An 18,337-nucleotide genomic window follows, 5' to 3' on the forward strand; every position below is an offset into this window, starting at 1 on the left:
TGATGCTGGTGGGCTCCCAGCCCTATTTTCCCAGTCTAGCCAATTTTCCCTCCAGCTTGCCCATCTCCACCCCTTTCCAGGCTGGGACTTTATTAAGGGAGATCGGTTAGGGATCAGTCAGTTGCTGAGAGGAACGTGGAACCTGACGGAAGGACGTGCCGGAGGACAAGGAACTGAGTTCCAGAACGTGGTAAGAACCGGGCACTCCCGGGCTGCGGGTGCCCGCGCGAACAGCCGGTGGGCGGGCCTCCAGGGGTGTTGGGGACTTCGGCAAGGCCGGAGGCTCAAAAGAGACACTCGCGATACCGGGGTACGTGCGCCAAGGCGCCCTCGCCTGCTAAGGCAACAGGAACTCGGCCGGCGGAGCTGCGCAAGGACTGCTGCGGAGTGCAGTGTCCGGACGGAGCTCGGCCACCCGCCGCCCAAGGTTCCCATCACTCCTCGCCGGCGTTCCCGACACCCCGCCCCCAGTACGCGAAGCGAAAGAAAGGGGCGTGGCCTGGGCGGGGCTCACCCCCTTCCGACCCTGATTGGCTGCTTCGGTTGTCCATCCAGAATCTATTTTTGATGGAGGGGGTGCCACCCAGTTTGTCCCAGATCACGTTTGCCACCCACAGCCAACCACTCTTGCCCAAGTCGGCGGGCAAGAAGTGATTGGGGGTGAGCGAGCTCGGTGCCCAGGCCCCATCTGGTCCCCGCCGGCCTAAGGCGGTATATCCTGCCGTCCCGGCCACCTCCCTGCAGTGTAAGCGGAGTTGCGGCCTCGCCGGCACGCCGACACGAAATGTAGTGAGCCGGGTGTCCGGGCTGGACGCTCGCCTCGGCTCGGGGTGTAGCGGGGCACACGCGGGAGCTGGAGGACTGCCGAGGGGGAGGAGTGATGAGAAAAGGGGATAGCCTGCACCTCCCGAGACCTCGGGCCCCTGCTGCCACTCTCCAGGCGCCCTTCCTCCCCAGCGAGGGGCAGGTCAGTGCTGTTGGGTCTGGGGGATGGGCGGCGAAGGCAGGGGCTCTGGCCCGCAGTGGAGTTGCCAAGTGCGAGTTGCGAGGAGACGGTCGAGGCCACCCAGTTACTTCGCCCCTTCCCTGTGGTTGGGGATACCAACGCGGCTCTCTTTTGTCTGCCCCTCTTGGGAGGAGATGGGTGTCCCAGAGCCTGAGGCCCGTCCGTCCGTCCGTCCGTCCGTCCGTCCGTAGTGGCCTTACTGGGGATGTAGGCCAGGGGTTGGCCTTCCAGGAAGACGGGAGAGGGGGGTGTCAGATTTTAGCGTACTCAGAAACTTTGTTGGCATGGGGGCTGTGTCAAGAGTGTTCCTCTCGGCTGACGAGTAAGGACCTTTGAAAACAACAGTGGTGTGTTAAGGGTCTTGGCAAGAGACTGAGTTGATAGAAGACCAATAACTTGGGTCCTCGAGTTTGATTCAGCCATAACCAAACTGATGTTGACTGTGAGTGCTTGGAATATATGCCAGCCTGTTTGCCCTACCTGTGGAAACCCTCTGGAAATTTTTTATTTATGGGAACCATTCTGGTGAAATGCAACAAGTTGGAATCAAGGCCTAGAGATTCGTTTAGGCAAAGGAAAATGAGGGCCTGGACAGCCAGAGACATGATTTAGGAGTGAATGCATATCAGCTCCTTGCACTTGCCTTTGCCTCGTTTTGTTTCTCTTCTCCTCTTACTGATACTTTGGTTTGTTTTTTTAAGAAGTCCACTATATCCAGCTGTCAGCAACCCTAGAAAACAGGGAGAGCCTAGGTTACCAAAATATATAGGTAATAACCAGTAGTCTGACCCTGTTTCTTCAGCAGAGATAACTGCCATGTCCTGTCTGACAGAGGGAGAGAAGTAGAGCCAGAGGTCTGGACCAGAGTCAGCCTTTGAGCTTTCGGTAACACTGTTGACTCTCAAGGGCAGGAGTGGGTAGTAGGCCTCTGGTTCTTGGCCTTGGTCTGGCAGGCTTGCCTCGCTGCCTGGGGAGTGCTCCTGGCATATCCCCCTAGGGCAATTAGAGGTCTGGGGGTGTTTCTCTGAGTGACCAGTCTCCCTGTTTATTTGCACTCTTTCTGTTCTTTGATGCTAAGTCTTCTACAGTGGAGTGGCTGTGCTGGGAGTTTGCAACTGAATTTGTAACTTACCATTAAGGGACTACACTTAAGTAATATTGCATTCTTATTGGTATTCAATGTAACAGCTCCCTGAAGACAGCCCTGCCTACCTTAGGTTGCTCAAGCAATACTTAGCTCTGCTACACCACCTCTTTCTGTGGGGTAATGGGTCGCAAGCTGGGAGGATGCTAGGAATGGAACCTAGAAGTCCTCCAGATGAAGTAGGCAGGACTGAGGCATTTTAATGCAAAAGGAGTAGCAAATAACCAACTCTAGCAGACTGCTGTGTTCTGGGAGATTATCCCAGTAGGAACTGCTTTTTGCTGAATAGTAACATTCTCTTCTCTCTTTCTCTTTTTTTTCTTTCTCCCACATAAGGTGTTCCACACAGATACTTGTGACTTTAAGGACCAGGCGACTAGGAAAGCACAAAATCTTCTTGAGAAGGGAGGAGATCTCTGGAAGAAAGGGGTGAAACAGCAGATACTGCCCTGGGACTAGCTGAGCCTGAGGTGCTGTGAGAAGCAGAAGGCACCCAGCAGAGGGAGTGGGAAGCCCCAGCCTCAGGTTATATTGTGAACAGCTTCTCACAAGAGGCTGCTGAAGCAGACACTCCAGACTCAGGTTGAGCCCTTCCCTTCTGCATGTGCCTGCTCTGAGGAGCTGGCCACTGACCAAAGATTCCCCCCAGCACCACATAGAGCTGCTGGAGGCAGGCACCTGCACGCCTAGTGGAAGCTGCCTCTGCATCTGGTGAGGAGTTTCTTGTTTCCCTCCAGCCCCTGGCAGCATTGCTTCATTGCTTGATGGGGCTGCCTGTTGGTGAATCACTTTTAACAGTGCCTAGTAGGAGCAGAGAGCCGTGGGAAGAGGTCCCGCGGCACCCAAGCTTGGGTTCACCCCAAGACTAAGTTCTTTCCTAAGTTAGAGACAGAGAGAAAAAGAGGGAAAATAAAAGGAAGTTCTCCCCTCCTCTCCTCCCTGCCTGTCATGTCCTCTAAGTCAGAGCCAAAGGACATCTACCAGCTGAACAGTAGTGGCCCTACTCCCTCTCCCTGCTCATCAGATGGCCCTGAGCGAGAGCCCTTGGCTGGGACCTCAGAGTTCCTGGAGGCTGATGGGGCTGGGGTGGAGGTGGTGGTGATTGAGTCTCGAGCCAATGCCAAGGGGATTCGGGAGGAGGACGCCCTGCTGGAGAATGGGAGCCAGAGCAATGAAAGTGACGACATCAGCACAGACCATGGCCCTGCACCACCCTCCCCACTCAAGGAGACCTCCTTTTCCATTGGATTGCAAGTGCTGTTCCCCTTCCTCCTGGCAGGCTTTGGGACTGTGGCAGCTGGCATGGTGCTGGACATTGTGCAGGTAAGACCTGAGTAGGGTGGCTTCTGCTTTTGAGCCCTGACTACCTTTGCCTCCGAGGAAACTGTGAGTCTTGGAACTTCCTTTCCACCTCTCTGTCAGGAGCAGCTGCTGCTTCCTAGAATGCAATTTCCCCTTTGGATCACTTCCTTGGTTTCTTCATTGCTTTCTACAGACGCCTCAAGGAAGTAGCCTGGGGAGGCAGTCAGGGCAGTATTGCCTGACAGAAACACATGTAGTTCTAGAACTCAGACTTAAAAAGGAGGAGAGAGGCAGGACTGTTGCTTGCCATACCTTAGTATTGCTAAGTCCAGTGCAGTAGGAGAGTCTAGATGAGTCTCCTCTTTATACCTTCTTTCCCATTACTTGAGGTTTCAAGGATACCCAAGATAGAAAGCTCTGTTTCAAGTCTCTCCTCTGTTCTCCTGCTGGGCAGGAATTTGCTCAGCTGTCAGGAGGGTCTCAGATGAAGTGAGAAAGCTCTTAAAGACATTCTGTGTTGCTTATCTTCCTGCATCCTTGGCACGGTCTCCTTGGAGAGTAAGGATGGGCACATGCCGAAGCATGATTTGAAACTGCTATAAGTGTGGCCAATGGGGGAAGAAAATGTAATTAGACCTGGGCACAACTGTCTTTCTTTGCTTCTCACCTGTCATGAACCTAATCTTGGCAAATGAGGCACTTCATGGGGATACTGGGTAGAAAGAACAGTAAGCATTGGTAGGACCTGGGAGCTAAGAGCTAGAACAGCGTGTGCTGTGTTTAGTGTAATAACTTACTAAGAACTTCCAGGCTGGAGAAAGAGCCTTATTTCTAGGTTAAAGTGGGTTGTTTTGTGGTTTTGTTTGGTCTGGTTTGTTTTGACACAGGGTATCTCTCTGCAACCCTGGCTGGCCTGGTACTTGCTATGTAGATCAGGCTGTCCTCAAACCCATAATGACCTGCCTGCCTCTGCCTCCCGAGTGCCACCATGCCTGGCCTCAGGTAAAAGTTTCTGAAGCTCAGTGAGGCACACAGAGCTTTCTAATAGTGCTAGGTTTCTCTGAATTATTAAGAATGTATTAAGCAGCAGAATGTATTAAGTTCCTGCTAAGTGCTGACTCTGAGTATTCTGAGAAATACAGAGACAGGAGATTTGATCTGTGACCTTGGGGATCCCCACACCCCCAGTGCCTCACTATACCATCTCCCAAAAGAGCATGAAACTCAGCATCACCTCATCTTTGCACAACTAACACTGCAAGTCATGCACATATAATGATACAGTGACTATCCCAGGGCCTGAAGGTGGTTAGTTCTAGGTGTAGTCATTAGTGTCCATGTAGACCCTGAGTCCCACAGGAGAGCCCTGCACCTTTGGTAGCTAATAAGAATGGCGTTTGTGCCTTGCAAATGTGCCTGGTGTTGCCTCTCCTCTTCCCAACCCTGTTATTGTGAGTATTGTTCATACATGGACATTAGCAAGCCAGCCTAGCGCTTAGGACTCCTCTCCTGGTAGTTGCCTCTCTTCTTGGGGCAGTGAGCAAGGGAAGGAGGAAAAGGAGAAAGAAAATATGAGCCTGGTTTTGCAGTCTGCTGTACCTCCTCCATCCCTTTCCTGTGGCCCTGGTTCTCATTACATTTTTGGGATTCCATCTTGGTACCTCCAAAGGAGGACAGGGCTAGAGATGTAGTGCTTGCCTAGCATGCTCAAAGGCCCTAGCTTTGAGTCCCAGCACTATAAGAAGATAAGGGGTCAGTGTCCAGTGGTAAACATGGTTCTCATACTGTCATAGTTTCTGGATAGTGATGATGGTAGTGGGGCATTTGGGTTGTTTTGCTTTGTTTTGTTTTGGTTTTTAGTAGACATAAGAGGTAGGAAAATGGCATTCATCTCTACTGTGTTGTGGATAGGGAAACTATGGCATAGAGATGCCACTGGCCATCTGTCCCCAAAGCCTGCAGCACTAACCTCTGACCTTCATCATGGCCAGGGTTTGCTTCCCAGCTTATGATTTCTTGAGGAGCCTGCTGTTTTTGTCTTGTCCTGAAGAACAGGGCAGACTAAAATCTGGAACAGTTGGAGTTAGCTTTTGAAGTGAACAAGAACAAAAGTTCTTAGAGAAAGAAGAGAAAGATCCAGGCCTCACCCTCCTACACATCAGGGTTCCAGGGTGGAAACAGCCCTCTGATACCTTGCTTTATGCCCAAGTGACCAAGGGGATCTGGAGCTGCCCAGTGTGTCCACAGAGAGCTGGCATCTGCCCTCAGTGTGATACCTCAGCTCACACACCACAGCTAGTGTCCAGCTGGTATGGATGACAATGACTGGCTTGTCCTTGTACCCCTCCCCCACAGCTGGGCTAGAGCATGGCTGGCAGATGGCTGCAGCAAGAATGTAGGAAGAGAGGCTAAGTACAGGAGAGCAGGGCAGGGGGCCATAGGAAGATTCTTAAGTCTACATCCAGGGAAGTAATGGGGATGTCTGATGTTCCTGAGACAGGAGTCACACCTATATTCTTCCCTCACAAGAGAAAATTACCTGTAGTGAGAAAGTCTAGAAGTACCCAAGATGGGGCCCTCTGGAAGAGGTGACTGCACAGGGTCCCATTCACTCAGAGACCCAGGAATCGATGTGAACTTCCTTGGCCCAAAACTCCCACAGCAGCTAAAGATTGGGGCTTTCCTGGAAGACCCTTTCTGTCTCTTATTTGCCCTCTTACTCTGCTCCTCATGTGCAGTACCCTCTGCAGTGGAATAAGGAGCAGGGTACTTTGCAGAACAGTCTGTTCTGACTTACCAATGGAGCCAGAAAAGTTCCTGCAGCATTTAGGAGGAAAACAGGCATGGGTCCGGAAAGGGAATGGGAGCTTCCTGGTACCCATGCTTCATGGCCCTCTCCCATTTCAGTCCTGGGCTCCTGCAGGGTGTCACACACTTTCCATCAGCCTTTGTGAGAAATGGCTAGAGGTGCTATATGACCTCTACTGGAAGTCTCAGCTAGGTTAGGGCAAGGGGATTCTAAGTCCTTATTTTAACCTACCCCATCTTTTTTTAAATACATTTTAATATTTTTTATTATTTTATGTGCATGAGTGTATTGCCTGCATTTATATAAGTGCACCCATGTTGTGCAATGTCTGCAGAGGCTAGAAGGTGTCGGATTCCCCTGGAACTGGAGTTATAGATGGTTGTTAACCACCATGTGGGTGCTGGGAACTGAACTTGGGTCCTCTTCAAGAGCAGCCAGTGCTCTTAACTGCTCAGCCATCTCTCTAGCCCCTTTACCCACCCCATCTTATCAGGATGAAAGTCGATGGCAGCACAGCCTTGGGAAAGTAGTGTGGGAAAGTAGCAGAACTTTCAGCTGGTCTGCCCTGAGGTCCTGGAGCTCCTGGGCAGGATGCTCAGATCCTGTCTCCCTTGACTACCCTTCTGCCTTTCTCTGTCTCCTGCATGTCAGGGCTGTTTCCTTTTCTCAAGCTGTGTACAGCTCTGTACCTGCAGGTATTGCCCTGAGGCTCTTCTGTTTGAATACCTCCAACATGCTTCTCAGACTAGCCTCTGTCACATGGAGGTTGGGCTCACTATGATACAGCCTGGTTACCTGAAGGGTCCTTGGGCAGCCTAGTACCTGGCACTTGAATAGGGGTAGGGGTCATCTTTTACCAGCCCTGACTTAATTTCTTACACTAGCCTTCTGAAGCAAAAGGCTCTACCAGATGAGGTTGGGGGGTCGAAGAGCAGGTTGGATGGCCAAGAAAGAGGTCACAGCAGGATCTCTGAGCTGCGAGGCTTAGGGCATTTGTTCTGGGTCAGGGTCAGTTTTGAGTTGGAGGTAGCTGTCTCATCCCTTACTTCCAGAATATCAGTAACTGAGGAGAGAGATCAAAGAGAAGAGGGGCTGAGTTTCTGAGAAGCTCTAAAAATCCAGGGGTGCTCCTCCCACCCCTAAGCCAGGCAGTTTTCTGGACCCTTTTCCATCCCCAGTGGTACAGGACGGTGTGGGTGGTAGCTTGACTAGGCCGACTAGTTTGATTTTAGGGGCAGACACTCCCAGCCATGATGGGCCTGAAGGAGGCCAAAGGAGGAAGAAGAACCACTCTTAGTTACCCTGCTCTATCCTCAACTCCTAACCTCAGGGTCCCCCTGCTGTGTGTGTATGCAGGTCACAGCCTCCCTGCCCAAACTGAATCTTTGAGAGGGTTTTGTGAAGGAAAATAAATGTGAAGGAATTGGTTCTTCTGACCCAACTACCAGCTTAGGGCTTCAGTGGGCCAAAGATTAGGTGGTGTGAATTCCAGGCTGTGTTCTGTATAGGTTGGGAAGACATGGAACTGTTATTGTAACTGATCCATTTCCTTTCCCATCTGTCTTATCCTATCCCTCCTAAAACCCCACAACTTCCAGGTCCTCTTGTAGTTAAAAGCAGAGGGTACGTATGAATTTGGGGTGCTTATGGTAGCAGCCAGAGGGGTTAGCTAAACTTCATATGTTCTTATTTTTCTTTTACTGTTTTCAATTTTTTTAAAATTTATGTGTATGTTACATGTGCCTGTGTGAGTTTATGTACAACATGTATGTGTGGGTGCCCACAGAGGCCAGAGGACATCAGATCTGGAACAGGGGTTACTAGTGGCTGTGAGCCACCTGATGAGGGAGGGGTGGGAGCTGAACCTGGATCCTCTTAAGAGCTGAGCCATCTCTCCACTTCTCTCCCTCCTTTTTTTGTTTTTGTGTCTTCCAGATAGGGTCTCCCTGTAGCCTCAACTGACCTGAAACTCCCAAGTGCTGGGATTAAAGGTGTGCAACACCATGCCTGTCTTCCTTCCCCCCTTTTTAAGACAAGATCTTGTTGCCATGTAGCCCAGGTTGGCCTCCAACTCTTAATCCTGCCTCAGCTTCCTGAATGCCAGAATTAAAAAGGGTATGCCACACCCAACCACATTCTTTTCTCCCATACACTTTGAGTGCTTCTTTCTGGGTCTTTTCTCTTTGCTGGCATGTACCCATCACCTTAAAAAGGAGAGCTGAGCTTTCAGAGAGCTAGCAGCTTGGGAGCATGTGGGCAGATGTTTGGGGTGAGGATAGGATGTGGGATTTGTGTTCTGAGAGGAGCTCCAAAAGCCTACAGTCAGCACACTTGTTAACAGAGGGAGAGGAGGAGGGAATTTTTCCCTCTCTGGAACTGCTTATCCAGTTTTAGAGACATAAGCCTAGTTGGGCCTGGGCAAAAGAGAGCTGGATAGCCAGGGTTGTATGTCACAGCCCTGTTAAAGAGTAATAGTCCCAGGGCTCATGAGGCAGTCCTGGGGGCTGTCTCACAGGGAAGACTCTACCTTCCTCACAGGGGAGAAGAAATTCACCTCCCCCAGTATTTGGAAGGGGCTGGCTCTTCCTGTGACTGCCTGAAAGGCGGGAAACTGGTGTAGAGTTGGGAGCACCTCCTCCCCTTCAGGAGTCCTCAGAGAATCTAGGTCCCTTAGGAGACTCCAAAAAGAATCCTAGGTCCAGGAAGTCAGACAAGGGTCTGCTCTAGCCCTGATGAAATGACTCTTGTATCAGTCCTGTTGACAACACCCTCCTCCTCCTCCTCCCACACACACCAAGAACATTAATGGAAAGGCAAGGTTCTTACCTTATAGAACCTCCTAGTGTCCACCCTTCTCTGGGTCCTGGCCCTGACCCCAGCCCCTTGGATAGCCATGCTCATTTTGCTATTTGGTTTTTTGAGATAAGGTCTCTCTATGTCACTCAAGCTGTCTTCAAACTCAGAATCCTCCTGCCTCAGCCTCTGAATACTGGGATTATAGACACACCAACCTGGGTTGGCTGGTTGTTTTTAGTGCAGAAAAAAAAAAAAATCACATGAGACTTATAACCATTTTTAAGTGTATTAAATGTATTCACAGTTCCCAGGAATGCACAGCAGGTGTCTAGGACCTTTCATTTTCCCCAGCTTAAACTCTGTACCCATGAAACACTGACTTTCTTTCTCTAGGCCCTCAGCCCCCAGCAGCTACCACTCTAGTTTTTGTTTATATAAATGTGATGACTACTTCAGATAGCTCACAAGTGGAATTGTACTAGCTTGGTTGGTATAATGTCTTCAAAGTTCATCCATATTATGCATGTAACAGGATTTCTTTAAGGCTAAGTAGTACTCCAGTATTGATACATCGTGTATTATTGGTCCATTCAGCAGTTGACACTTGGGTTGCTTCCACCTCTTGGCTATAATGAATAAGTGAAGCTGTGAAGATGAATGCACAGCTATTTCTGCAAGACCCTGCTTTCAATGATTTTGGATGAGTACTCAGTATTCAGGGCTAAGTACTCAGGAGCAATACTAGGATTGCTAGATCATATGTCCATTTTACGTACTCATTTATTTGTTTATTTATTCATTGTGTGTATGTGATGTTTACATATATATGTGTTCATGGGGGTATTGCACATATGCATGCAGGTGCACATGCACATGTAGGCCAGAGGTCGACAAGGGATTCCTTACTCTCCCATCTTACTCTCAGTGAACCTGGAGCTTACTGATTGACTGTACTAAGTGACTACTGAGCTCCACGGATCTGCCTGTCTCTGCACACTCCATGCTGGGGTTACAGATGTATGCTGCTATGTATGTGGATGCTAGGGGGTCAAACTCAGGTACTCATGCCTACACAGTAAGCACTTTACTGACTGAGCATCTCCCCAGCTTATTTAATTATTATGGGGGCAGAATCTTACTATTTAGACTAGATTGACCTTGAACTTTCAGCAATGCCTGTGTCCCCCCAAGTGTTGAAATTGCAGCTTATTTTTTATTTAAGGAACTGCCATACTGTTTTTCATAATAATCAACTTTTACAATTCTACAAATAATGTACAAGTGTTCCAGTCTCCACACCCCTATCAACACTTGGTATTTTTTTTTTATTCCATTAGCCATCTTAACAGGTGTGAGGTGAGGTGATACCTCACTATGGTTTTGATTTGCAGCCTTCCTCATTCTTGGTCTTTTTGAGACAGGGTCTCTCTGTAGCCACAGCTGGCCTAGAACTCATTATGTAGACAAGCTGGCCTTGATCTCACAGAGATCCACCTGCCTCTGCCTCCCAAGTACTGAGATTAAAGCATGCATCACCATTTTAATAGAGCAACAGGGCTGGACTTGCCATTAGAGACTCTCTCATCTGGCCCCTGAACCAAACACTTGAGGAATTTGAGGCTTTTGTAACTTGTACAAGGTCCCCAGCTGGTCATTGTACAGAAACATGCTGGGGAGACAGCATGAGATCCTCTCCTCCCTGCATCTCTTGTAGGAGGCCAAGACTTTCAGCCCAGTGTTCTTGCCCATCGTCTGCAGATACCTAATCCAGCCTGCATACATCTAACCTGCATACCTCTACCTGCTGCCTGATTCACCCCCTTCTCCAACCTATAGGTTTTCCATTCTTAAAACAAATACAGAAAACTGCATTGCCCTTTAGAGCCAGGAAGGGAAACATAATCCCAGCTTCTACTGCAAATCAGTTTCAATTAGACTAAATAGCTAGCTCTGCTTCCTACACTAATTAGTGTAATACATAATATTTTCTGAACTTGCAAAGCAGAAACAAACCCCCCCCCCCGTTGGCTTGTTGGAAAGACTAAATGAGAAGATGCATGAAAGAAGTTGGTAGGAGCCGGGTGTGGTAGTACACTCTTTTGATCTCAGCACTCGGAGGCAGAGGCAGGCGGATCTCTGTTGAGTTCAGGGCCAGCCTGGTCTACATAGTGAGTTCCAGGCCAATTGGGGCTACAGGGAGACCCTTTCTCAAAAAAACCAAAAAAAAAAAAAAAGTTGGTAGGAAAGCCAGGACTGATTGTCTCGGAACTAGAACCCGTCATACTCCCAGGCCATACTACAGGGGTATACTTGCTTGTGCTGAGGGTAAGGGAGTGTAGCATGAAATAAAAATTTCCCTGAAAACCAGTATGGGGAGAGCACAGTCTGAATTCAGAGCCTGCTTAAGAGAGTCACTGTGGCTGAGGCCCAAAGCCCTTGGAGAATGAAACCAAACAAATGCTCTAATCACCCCAGCCCCATCCCTGTGGAGCCCAGCTCTCCACAGCTGAGACAACACCACCCAAGGTTGAGGCCACAGAGAAAATGAACAAAAGGCAAAGGGCTACAGAGTGCTATTTGAGAGGGTATCACAAAAGAGTTCTGGAGCAAAAGCCACCAACATGGAGGCCTCACTACCCTTTTCTGTCTTTAGGAAAACATACAGAAGAGGCGGAGTCAGGTCAGAGTCTCCCCTGTTCTTGGGGCAAGTGGTGGGGGTAGTAGGGCTGTATTTTAGAACTCATGGGCTTACTCTACCTCTAGGCTTCTTGGTTAGGACCCTCATATGCTCTCTCCTGTTTATCCTGTTCCTGTCTGCTGACCACACACTCTGCCCAGCCTCAACTCCTGTCCTTTGGGGCACTGAAATTCCTGGGTTCTGTTTTCATCTAGCACTGGGAGGTCTTCCAGAAGGTGACGGAAGTCTTCATCCTGGTTCCTGCGCTGCTTGGGCTCAAAGGAAACCTGGAAATGACCCTGGCATCGAGGCTGTCCACTGCAGTGAGTGTCCTAGCTTGGGGGAGGAGGGGAGGGGCACAAGAAAGTGGAGACTAGGAGGTGGCCATGTAACTGCTTAGGAGAGGGGAGGAAAGGGCAGGCCTGGCAGGCCAGGTGAAGGGAGATTCCAGACTGGGTGTCCTGTTCCTGGGCAGGGGATCCCTGCCCATAGTGGTTCCCAGGCTCCAATTCTGGATGTCCCAGCCATCCCTGGATGCCTGCCCCACTCCCTGCTTTGCAACCTGCCTCGTGACTGTTTGTGCAGCTTTGACAGGCAGGCACCATGCTGGTCCCTCCAGCTGCACAGGTGGGGGCCTCGTCTGATCTCTGGCCCTACTCCACAGCTGGACAGGAGCAGAGCCAGGCCCTCTGCACGCCCCTCCCAGCTGCCTCCTTTCCCCATGGTAGCCTGTTCTTCAAGAGGATAGATACTTCCACCTCCCAACAACCATTCAGTGACTGAGCCTAATAGAGGGGCTGGAACAAGAAGCAAGAGGTGATAAGATTCAGGGGGCCAAGCATGTTCCTGTATGGCCAAGAGTCTGGAGAAGATGGCACAGAAGACAGCCAGCCTAACCCATCTCAATGCTTTCTTTCATTCTCTTGGCTGGTGTTACTCCTTCCCAAATACTGGCAGCCTCCACCCTGGGCCAGACACTGACCTTGCTTTCTCTAAGAGAACAAGCTGCTTCAGAGCCAGGGCAGGGTCATGCTGACCCATGTGGGAGAGGGCTACCCAGTTCAACAAGACAGGGTTGAGCCTGCTTCAGCTTCCCTCAGATGCTGGGATGCAGCTTGCTGCCTTGGGAACCTCCTTCAGCCACCCTGCAGGAGTTAATTCTTTTTTTTTTTTTCCAAAGATTTATTATTTTGTGTGTATGGTGGGGGGGGGGGGTGAGTATGTGAACAACATGCATGCAAGTACCCATGGAAGCCAGAAGATGGCATCAGAAGAGGGTGTCAGAGCCCCTGGAACTGGAGCTACAGTTGTGAGCCACCCACATTGGGTGCTGGATATTGAACCTGGGTCCTCTGCAAGAGTAGCAAATGTTCTTAAACTCTGAGGCATCTCTCCAGCTCTAGGAGCTGACTCTGGTCCTTCCTTCACACCCAAACCTTCTGATCCTACTTTATTTTTCTAGGACTTTAATGTTATAATCCCAAGGTCTTAAACCTCATGTACTACTTTGTTGTATTCAGTCTAACAGATGGAGCCCCGGGTTCCGTGCAGCCTGGGAGCTCCAGTACCTTGCCCTCCCTCTTCCAGGCTAACATTGGACAAATGGACACACCCAAGGAGCTCTGGCGAATGATCACAGGGAATATGGCCCTCATCCAGGTAAGAGTTGGGACCAGAGAGGAATCCCTGAAAGGCTCAGGTCAGCCCCACTGACTCCTGAGTGGCTCTCCAGTATCCTGCAAAGTAGGCTAGGAGGTGACCAGTTTACTCAGGAAAATGGCCAAGATAGGAAGAGCTCCAGCAGCTCCCATGCTGCATGTCTAGGCTCCAGCTGGTACTAGAGCCTTCAAACCCCAGCAATCCATGCAGTAGAATCTTTAGATGCATGAGTGCTATGGTATCCTCTACCACTGTTGTCCCATCTCCCCAGGAGGCCACACAGATTCCATACTGATCCACCCCCTTGAGTCTCAGGTCTTGGCAACCCTGAAGTCTCTGGATTGTTGACCCTCGCCCCATCCCTAGAGCAATTCCCAAGCAGCAAGTAACAGGTCCTAGGTTATGCAGGGTGACTGCCCTATACTGGTATTGAGTAAAACTAAATAAAGACATCTTTCCAACCTACAAGAACTATACAGTCCAGCCTGCCTGCTGGGCCAGGAAGAGTCCCCTGGGTGCTCAGTGACCTCATCTAAGAAACTGCTCCAGGCTCTCCACATCACCACAACTCTCCCCAGGTGCAGGCCACAGTGGTGGGCTTCCTAGCATCCATTGCAGCCGTGGTCTTTGGCTGGATTCCTGATGGCCATTTTAGTATCCCGCATGCCTTCCTGTTGTGTGCCAGCAGTGTAGCCACAGCCTTCATTGCCTCCTTGGTACTGGGTAAGGAAGGGGAGGGGACACAGGGGTGAGGAGGTTGCTCCCAAGGTGTTGACTCTTCCTGGAACCTCTGCTCTCTTGTTTGTTAATACCCCTTTTCTCTTCTCACCCTATCTGGCCCACCTCCCCTTCTTCACCAGGTATGATTATGATTGGAGTCATCATTGGCTCTCGAAAGATTGGGATCAACCCAGACAACGTGGCCACACCCATTGCTGCCAGCCTGGGAGACCTCATCACCTTGGCACTCCTCTCGGGCATCAGCTGGGGACTCTACCTGGAACTGAGTAATTCTGAAGCCACTAAGAATGGCTCTGGTGGACTCTGGGTGGGATTGGGAGAGGTGGAGACCATTTTGCAAGCTACAAGGATTTTTCTTACCTGAAAAGCTTGTCAAAACTCCTGATCTTTGGGAGGCGAGGCTAGGCACTGACCTCAGTTCCTGCAGGCAGTAGCAGAGGGAAGAGTGTCAGGAACACATTCCTGCTTGGTCCTGTGGATTGTACTTCCCTTGGAGGGACGAAATGTGGAAAGGAACTGAAGACTAGAATCTGTGTGCAAACTGAAGAAGGGGATGGGAGGTAGTGATTTCTGGGATCAGACCAAGAGATGTAGTCTCTGCCCCTAATAAGTTTACTGCATGAGCTGGACATGATTGTGCACACCTGTGATCCCAGCTAAAGGCTAAAGCAGGACTGTAGGTATAAGCCAACTTGGGCTACACAGCAAGACCCTCTCTCAAAACAAAAACAAGTTAGTGTCTGAGTAGTTCTCTGCCTTGGGTTATCCCCTACAAGATGGACAAAGCTTGCCTCACCTACGTCCTAAGTGCAGTGAAGCTCAGATGAGGTGTTATGTTTCCGGGCATTTTGAGTAGAATTCCTGTTGATCTGTTGGTCTCTTGGGACATGTGCATGCTAAGCTGGGCGCTGGGGCCATCGTACTCATCTCTCTCTGGTCTGTCCTCTCAGAGCACTGGAGATACATCTACCCCCTGGTGTGTGCCTTCTTTGTGGCCCTGTTGCCTATCTGGGTGGTGTTGGCCCGACGGAGCCCAGCCACAAAGGAAGTGTTATACTCAGGCTGGGAACCTGTCATCATTGCCATGGCCATCAGCAGGTAGGCTGAGGCTCCAAGTCCATGCCCCTGCCCCACTCCTACCTTGCCATAAACTCCACTTGAGACCCTGGAGAAGGGAATATGGGGAAAACCCTGAAAATACATGAACAGTGACAGTTACATGTCCTTCAGTTGGAAATGACAAGAACTATCTGAATTGAGTTTCATTCCAAAGCAGAATATATTGACCCCAGGAACAAAAAAAAATACAGCTACATTCAGGGGTACATACAGTATCATCGGCCCAGGACTCCACCTCTATGCTTTTCTCTGTGATGGCCAACACGCTAGGTTTTTACTTTTCTGACTTCCCAATTCCAGTGGAAGGAGAGAGATTCTTTCCTCATTGAAGCATTCTTACCTGAAGCACAGTGACTGAGTTTGAGAGTGCTAGTTCCCTTGGGAAGGAGCCCAGGGCTGTTACCAGAAAGAAAAATTAAGTACAGAGCAGGCAGGTGACAGAGGTCCTCACAGGAAGGTGGCTCGGCTGACAGACAGTTACTCCTTTAGCCAATGTGCAGGGTAGGACAGCAGGCAGCTGCCTGACTCAATGCCACTAGCTGACCCAGGGTCACTGGGCCAAGTCAGGAGATTATTAGCAACAGGTGGTTCAAACAAGGAACATGAAGACTGAAAGAAGAGCCTCTTGAGAGCCTCTTTGCTTCTCTTTGTCCCCAAGTTTAGGTGGGCCTGTGCCTCTCATCCCAGGGACCAGAGAAGTGTCCTTCAATCATCTTTCTGTCATTTTTGTCTTTGTGTCTCTGTAGCGTGGGAGGCCTCATCTTGGACAAGACTGTCTCAGACCCCAACTTTGCAGGAATGGCTGTCTTCACACCTGTGATTAATGGTGAGGCCTTAGCCTCAGCTGCTAGGGGGATGAAAAGGGGCAGAGAAAGAGGATGAAGGGGGTTGGCCTCTATGTTACCCAGGGTTCCAGAAGGCAAGAGAATCTAGCTCGGAAAGGTCAAGACTTTAATGAAGGTGAAAGTGGGGTAAAAAGACCAATAAGGGGTGATGAGGCCCGCAGAGATTAACAGCATATAAGTTTCTAGCCTAAAGGGTCAAAGGAACCCAGAAACTGGCTTCTGGAAGTCCAGTTAGAAGTCCTCTCTACCCTCTGCAAGGGTAAGCCCCTGCCACAAAGGATCCAGAAAGAAACATCAGAGCCTGCCCTTTGCTCACCTTCTGGTGCATCCCACTGCATAAGCTCAAGTAGAAGCATCCAGCAAGGGAGACTGGTCAGCAGCCAATACAGTCTACCTCCCAGGCTCAAGGAAAGGCCGAAAAGTGAAAGGTATAGGTTGTGGCATAAAGACAAACAGTAACCAGCAAGTTCCTGGCAGCAGAACCAGATTCGATCTAAAAGTCAAATCTATTACCGGAAACTGGTTATTGAATGAGTGTATGAGCACCAGTGTCTGGGCCAGCTCTGGAGAGGGCTGAGGCAAGCAGGCTTCTTTCCCTGTTGTGTAGGTATACATGCTGTATGGGTACAGCAGTCAGGATGGGGAGCTGCAGAGCTTCCTGTATCCCTGAGCCACTCCAAGGATGCATGAAACTGTAATATCTCCATAAGGGAAGATGAGGGAGCTTAAAAGAGTCCCTGGGTCTTGGGGTTGAGGATTTAGCTCAGTGGTAGAGTGCTTGCCTAGCAAGCACAAGGCCCTGGGTGCAGTCCTTAGCTCCGGGAAAAAAAAAGTTGCTGGAAGCAGGGATGTATTTATCTTCTTAGTGTTTCTTCTTTTGGTATCTGGGGGCTAGATGATGTTTACACAGACCCTAAATGAAGACAGAAGACAAATGCCCCTACAGATAAACTACAAGAACAATATGATGATTTCCTCCCACTCCTCCCTGCCTCTGAATCTGAGTCCTGTGTGTCTCTGTAGGTGTTGGGGGCAATCTGGTGGCTGTGCAGGCCAGCCGCATCTCCACCTTCCTCCATATGAATGGCATGCCAGGGGAGAACTCTGAGCCAGTTCCTCGCCGCTGCCCCAGTCCATGCACCACCTTCTTCAGCCCTGGTAACCAGAGTCTCAGCCTCCCAGGTCCATTCCCTACTTGGAGGGAGGGGGTCTTCAGACATGGACTTCACTAGGCAACTGGGGCCTAGGTCCAGGGTTATCCTCTGCTGGGCTGTGCCTGCTGTTCTGAAGAACAAACCCAGATCAAAGTCATCTTTTCCCAAAACTCCCTGGAGAAATAGTCAGCTGTCTATTACCCTAGCATACAGTGTGGGCCCTCTTGTGGCCTTCTGGGGCCAATGCTTCTCTCTCTGTCCTCTCTTCTCTGATCGCAGATGTGAACTCACGCTCAGCTTGGGTCCTCTTCCTCCTCGTGGTCCCAGGACACCTTGTGTTTCTCTACACCATCAGCTGCATGCAGGGTGGCCACACCACCCTCACTCTCATCTTCATCATCTTCTACATGACAGCTGCACTACTCCAGGTATGGCCCAGTGGGAGCAGGGGACCAGGAAGACCCAGATGGAATAAGAGACCCAGCCTTGGCTCCATCAGACACCCTGTCACTTCTGTGTCTGAATAGCCAGCATCAAATGGCATCAAAACCAGTGTGCAAGATTAACCTATCTTTGACCATCCAGCTTTGCTAGTAATACTAGCAAATGCTGTGATACCTTCTCCCTATGTATTACTACATCTTACATAGCCAGCCCCCTACTGATAAGTACTTATCCCTCCAACTCCTACCCTCAATCCAGTCTCTAGAAAAAGTTGTGTTAGGAATTGGCAAGGGCTAGGCTGAGAATCATATGCTGTTTCCCAGCAGCAGTTATCTAAATCACTGTGCTCCCTTGCAAGGGTGATTAAGTGCACTGCCTGATGGGAAGGGGAGGTCTGTACATGCCAAAGGTCTATAGTGGATGTTTCAGTTCATCGCTTGGCCTAGGTTCCAGTACCCATTATGAATAGCCTGGGGTCCATTTTACCTCTGCTTCTTCTCTATATCTGGGGAGAAGCAAAGTGTGACACTTGCTCCCTGTAAAGTTCCTCCAGATCCCTTTGCCTCCTATCCCTGCGCTATTCAAGAGACGAGAAGTGAAGACAATTGCTGTTACTCCATCCTGGGGCTTGTCCTAAAGCC

The 18,337-nt window shown here is 50.0% G+C and overlaps 1 protein-coding gene across 4 annotated transcripts in view; it reads left to right on the forward strand.

Annotated features, from left to right (window-relative positions):
• Slc41a1 (solute carrier family 41 member 1) overlaps positions 1–18,337 on the forward strand; it is a 22,609-nt gene continuing 4,272 nt past the window's right edge. For 2 of the 4 annotated variants that reach the window (XR_606881.3, XM_008823305.3), the window contains exons 1-10: positions 591–967; positions 2,487–3,473; positions 11,950–12,057; positions 13,322–13,393; positions 13,972–14,116; positions 14,254–14,400; positions 15,085–15,232; positions 16,000–16,079; positions 17,122–17,256; positions 17,532–17,680. Coding sequence is in view for 3 of the 4 variants with exons in the window: in XM_008823305.3 (XP_008821527.1) it covers positions 3,099–3,473; positions 11,950–12,057; positions 13,322–13,393; positions 13,972–14,116; positions 14,254–14,400; positions 15,085–15,232; positions 16,000–16,079; positions 17,122–17,256; positions 17,532–17,680 (1,359 nt within the window). In the remaining variant the exon portion in view is untranslated. Of the gene's footprint in view, positions 191–590; positions 968–2,486; positions 3,474–11,949; positions 12,058–13,321; positions 13,394–13,971; positions 14,117–14,253; positions 14,401–15,084; positions 15,233–15,999; positions 16,080–17,121; positions 17,257–17,531; positions 17,681–18,337 lie in introns of those variants that run through there. The other 2 variants (XM_029558754.1, XM_017795655.2) reach the window with 2 other exon arrangements.

The sequence above is a fragment of the Nannospalax galili genome, unplaced genomic scaffold (genome assembly GCF_000622305.1).
Source record: "Nannospalax galili isolate Female #2095 unplaced genomic scaffold, S.galili_v1.0 scaffold309, whole genome shotgun sequence".
Classification (NCBI taxonomy): Eukaryota; Metazoa; Chordata; class Mammalia; order Rodentia; family Spalacidae; genus Nannospalax; species Nannospalax galili.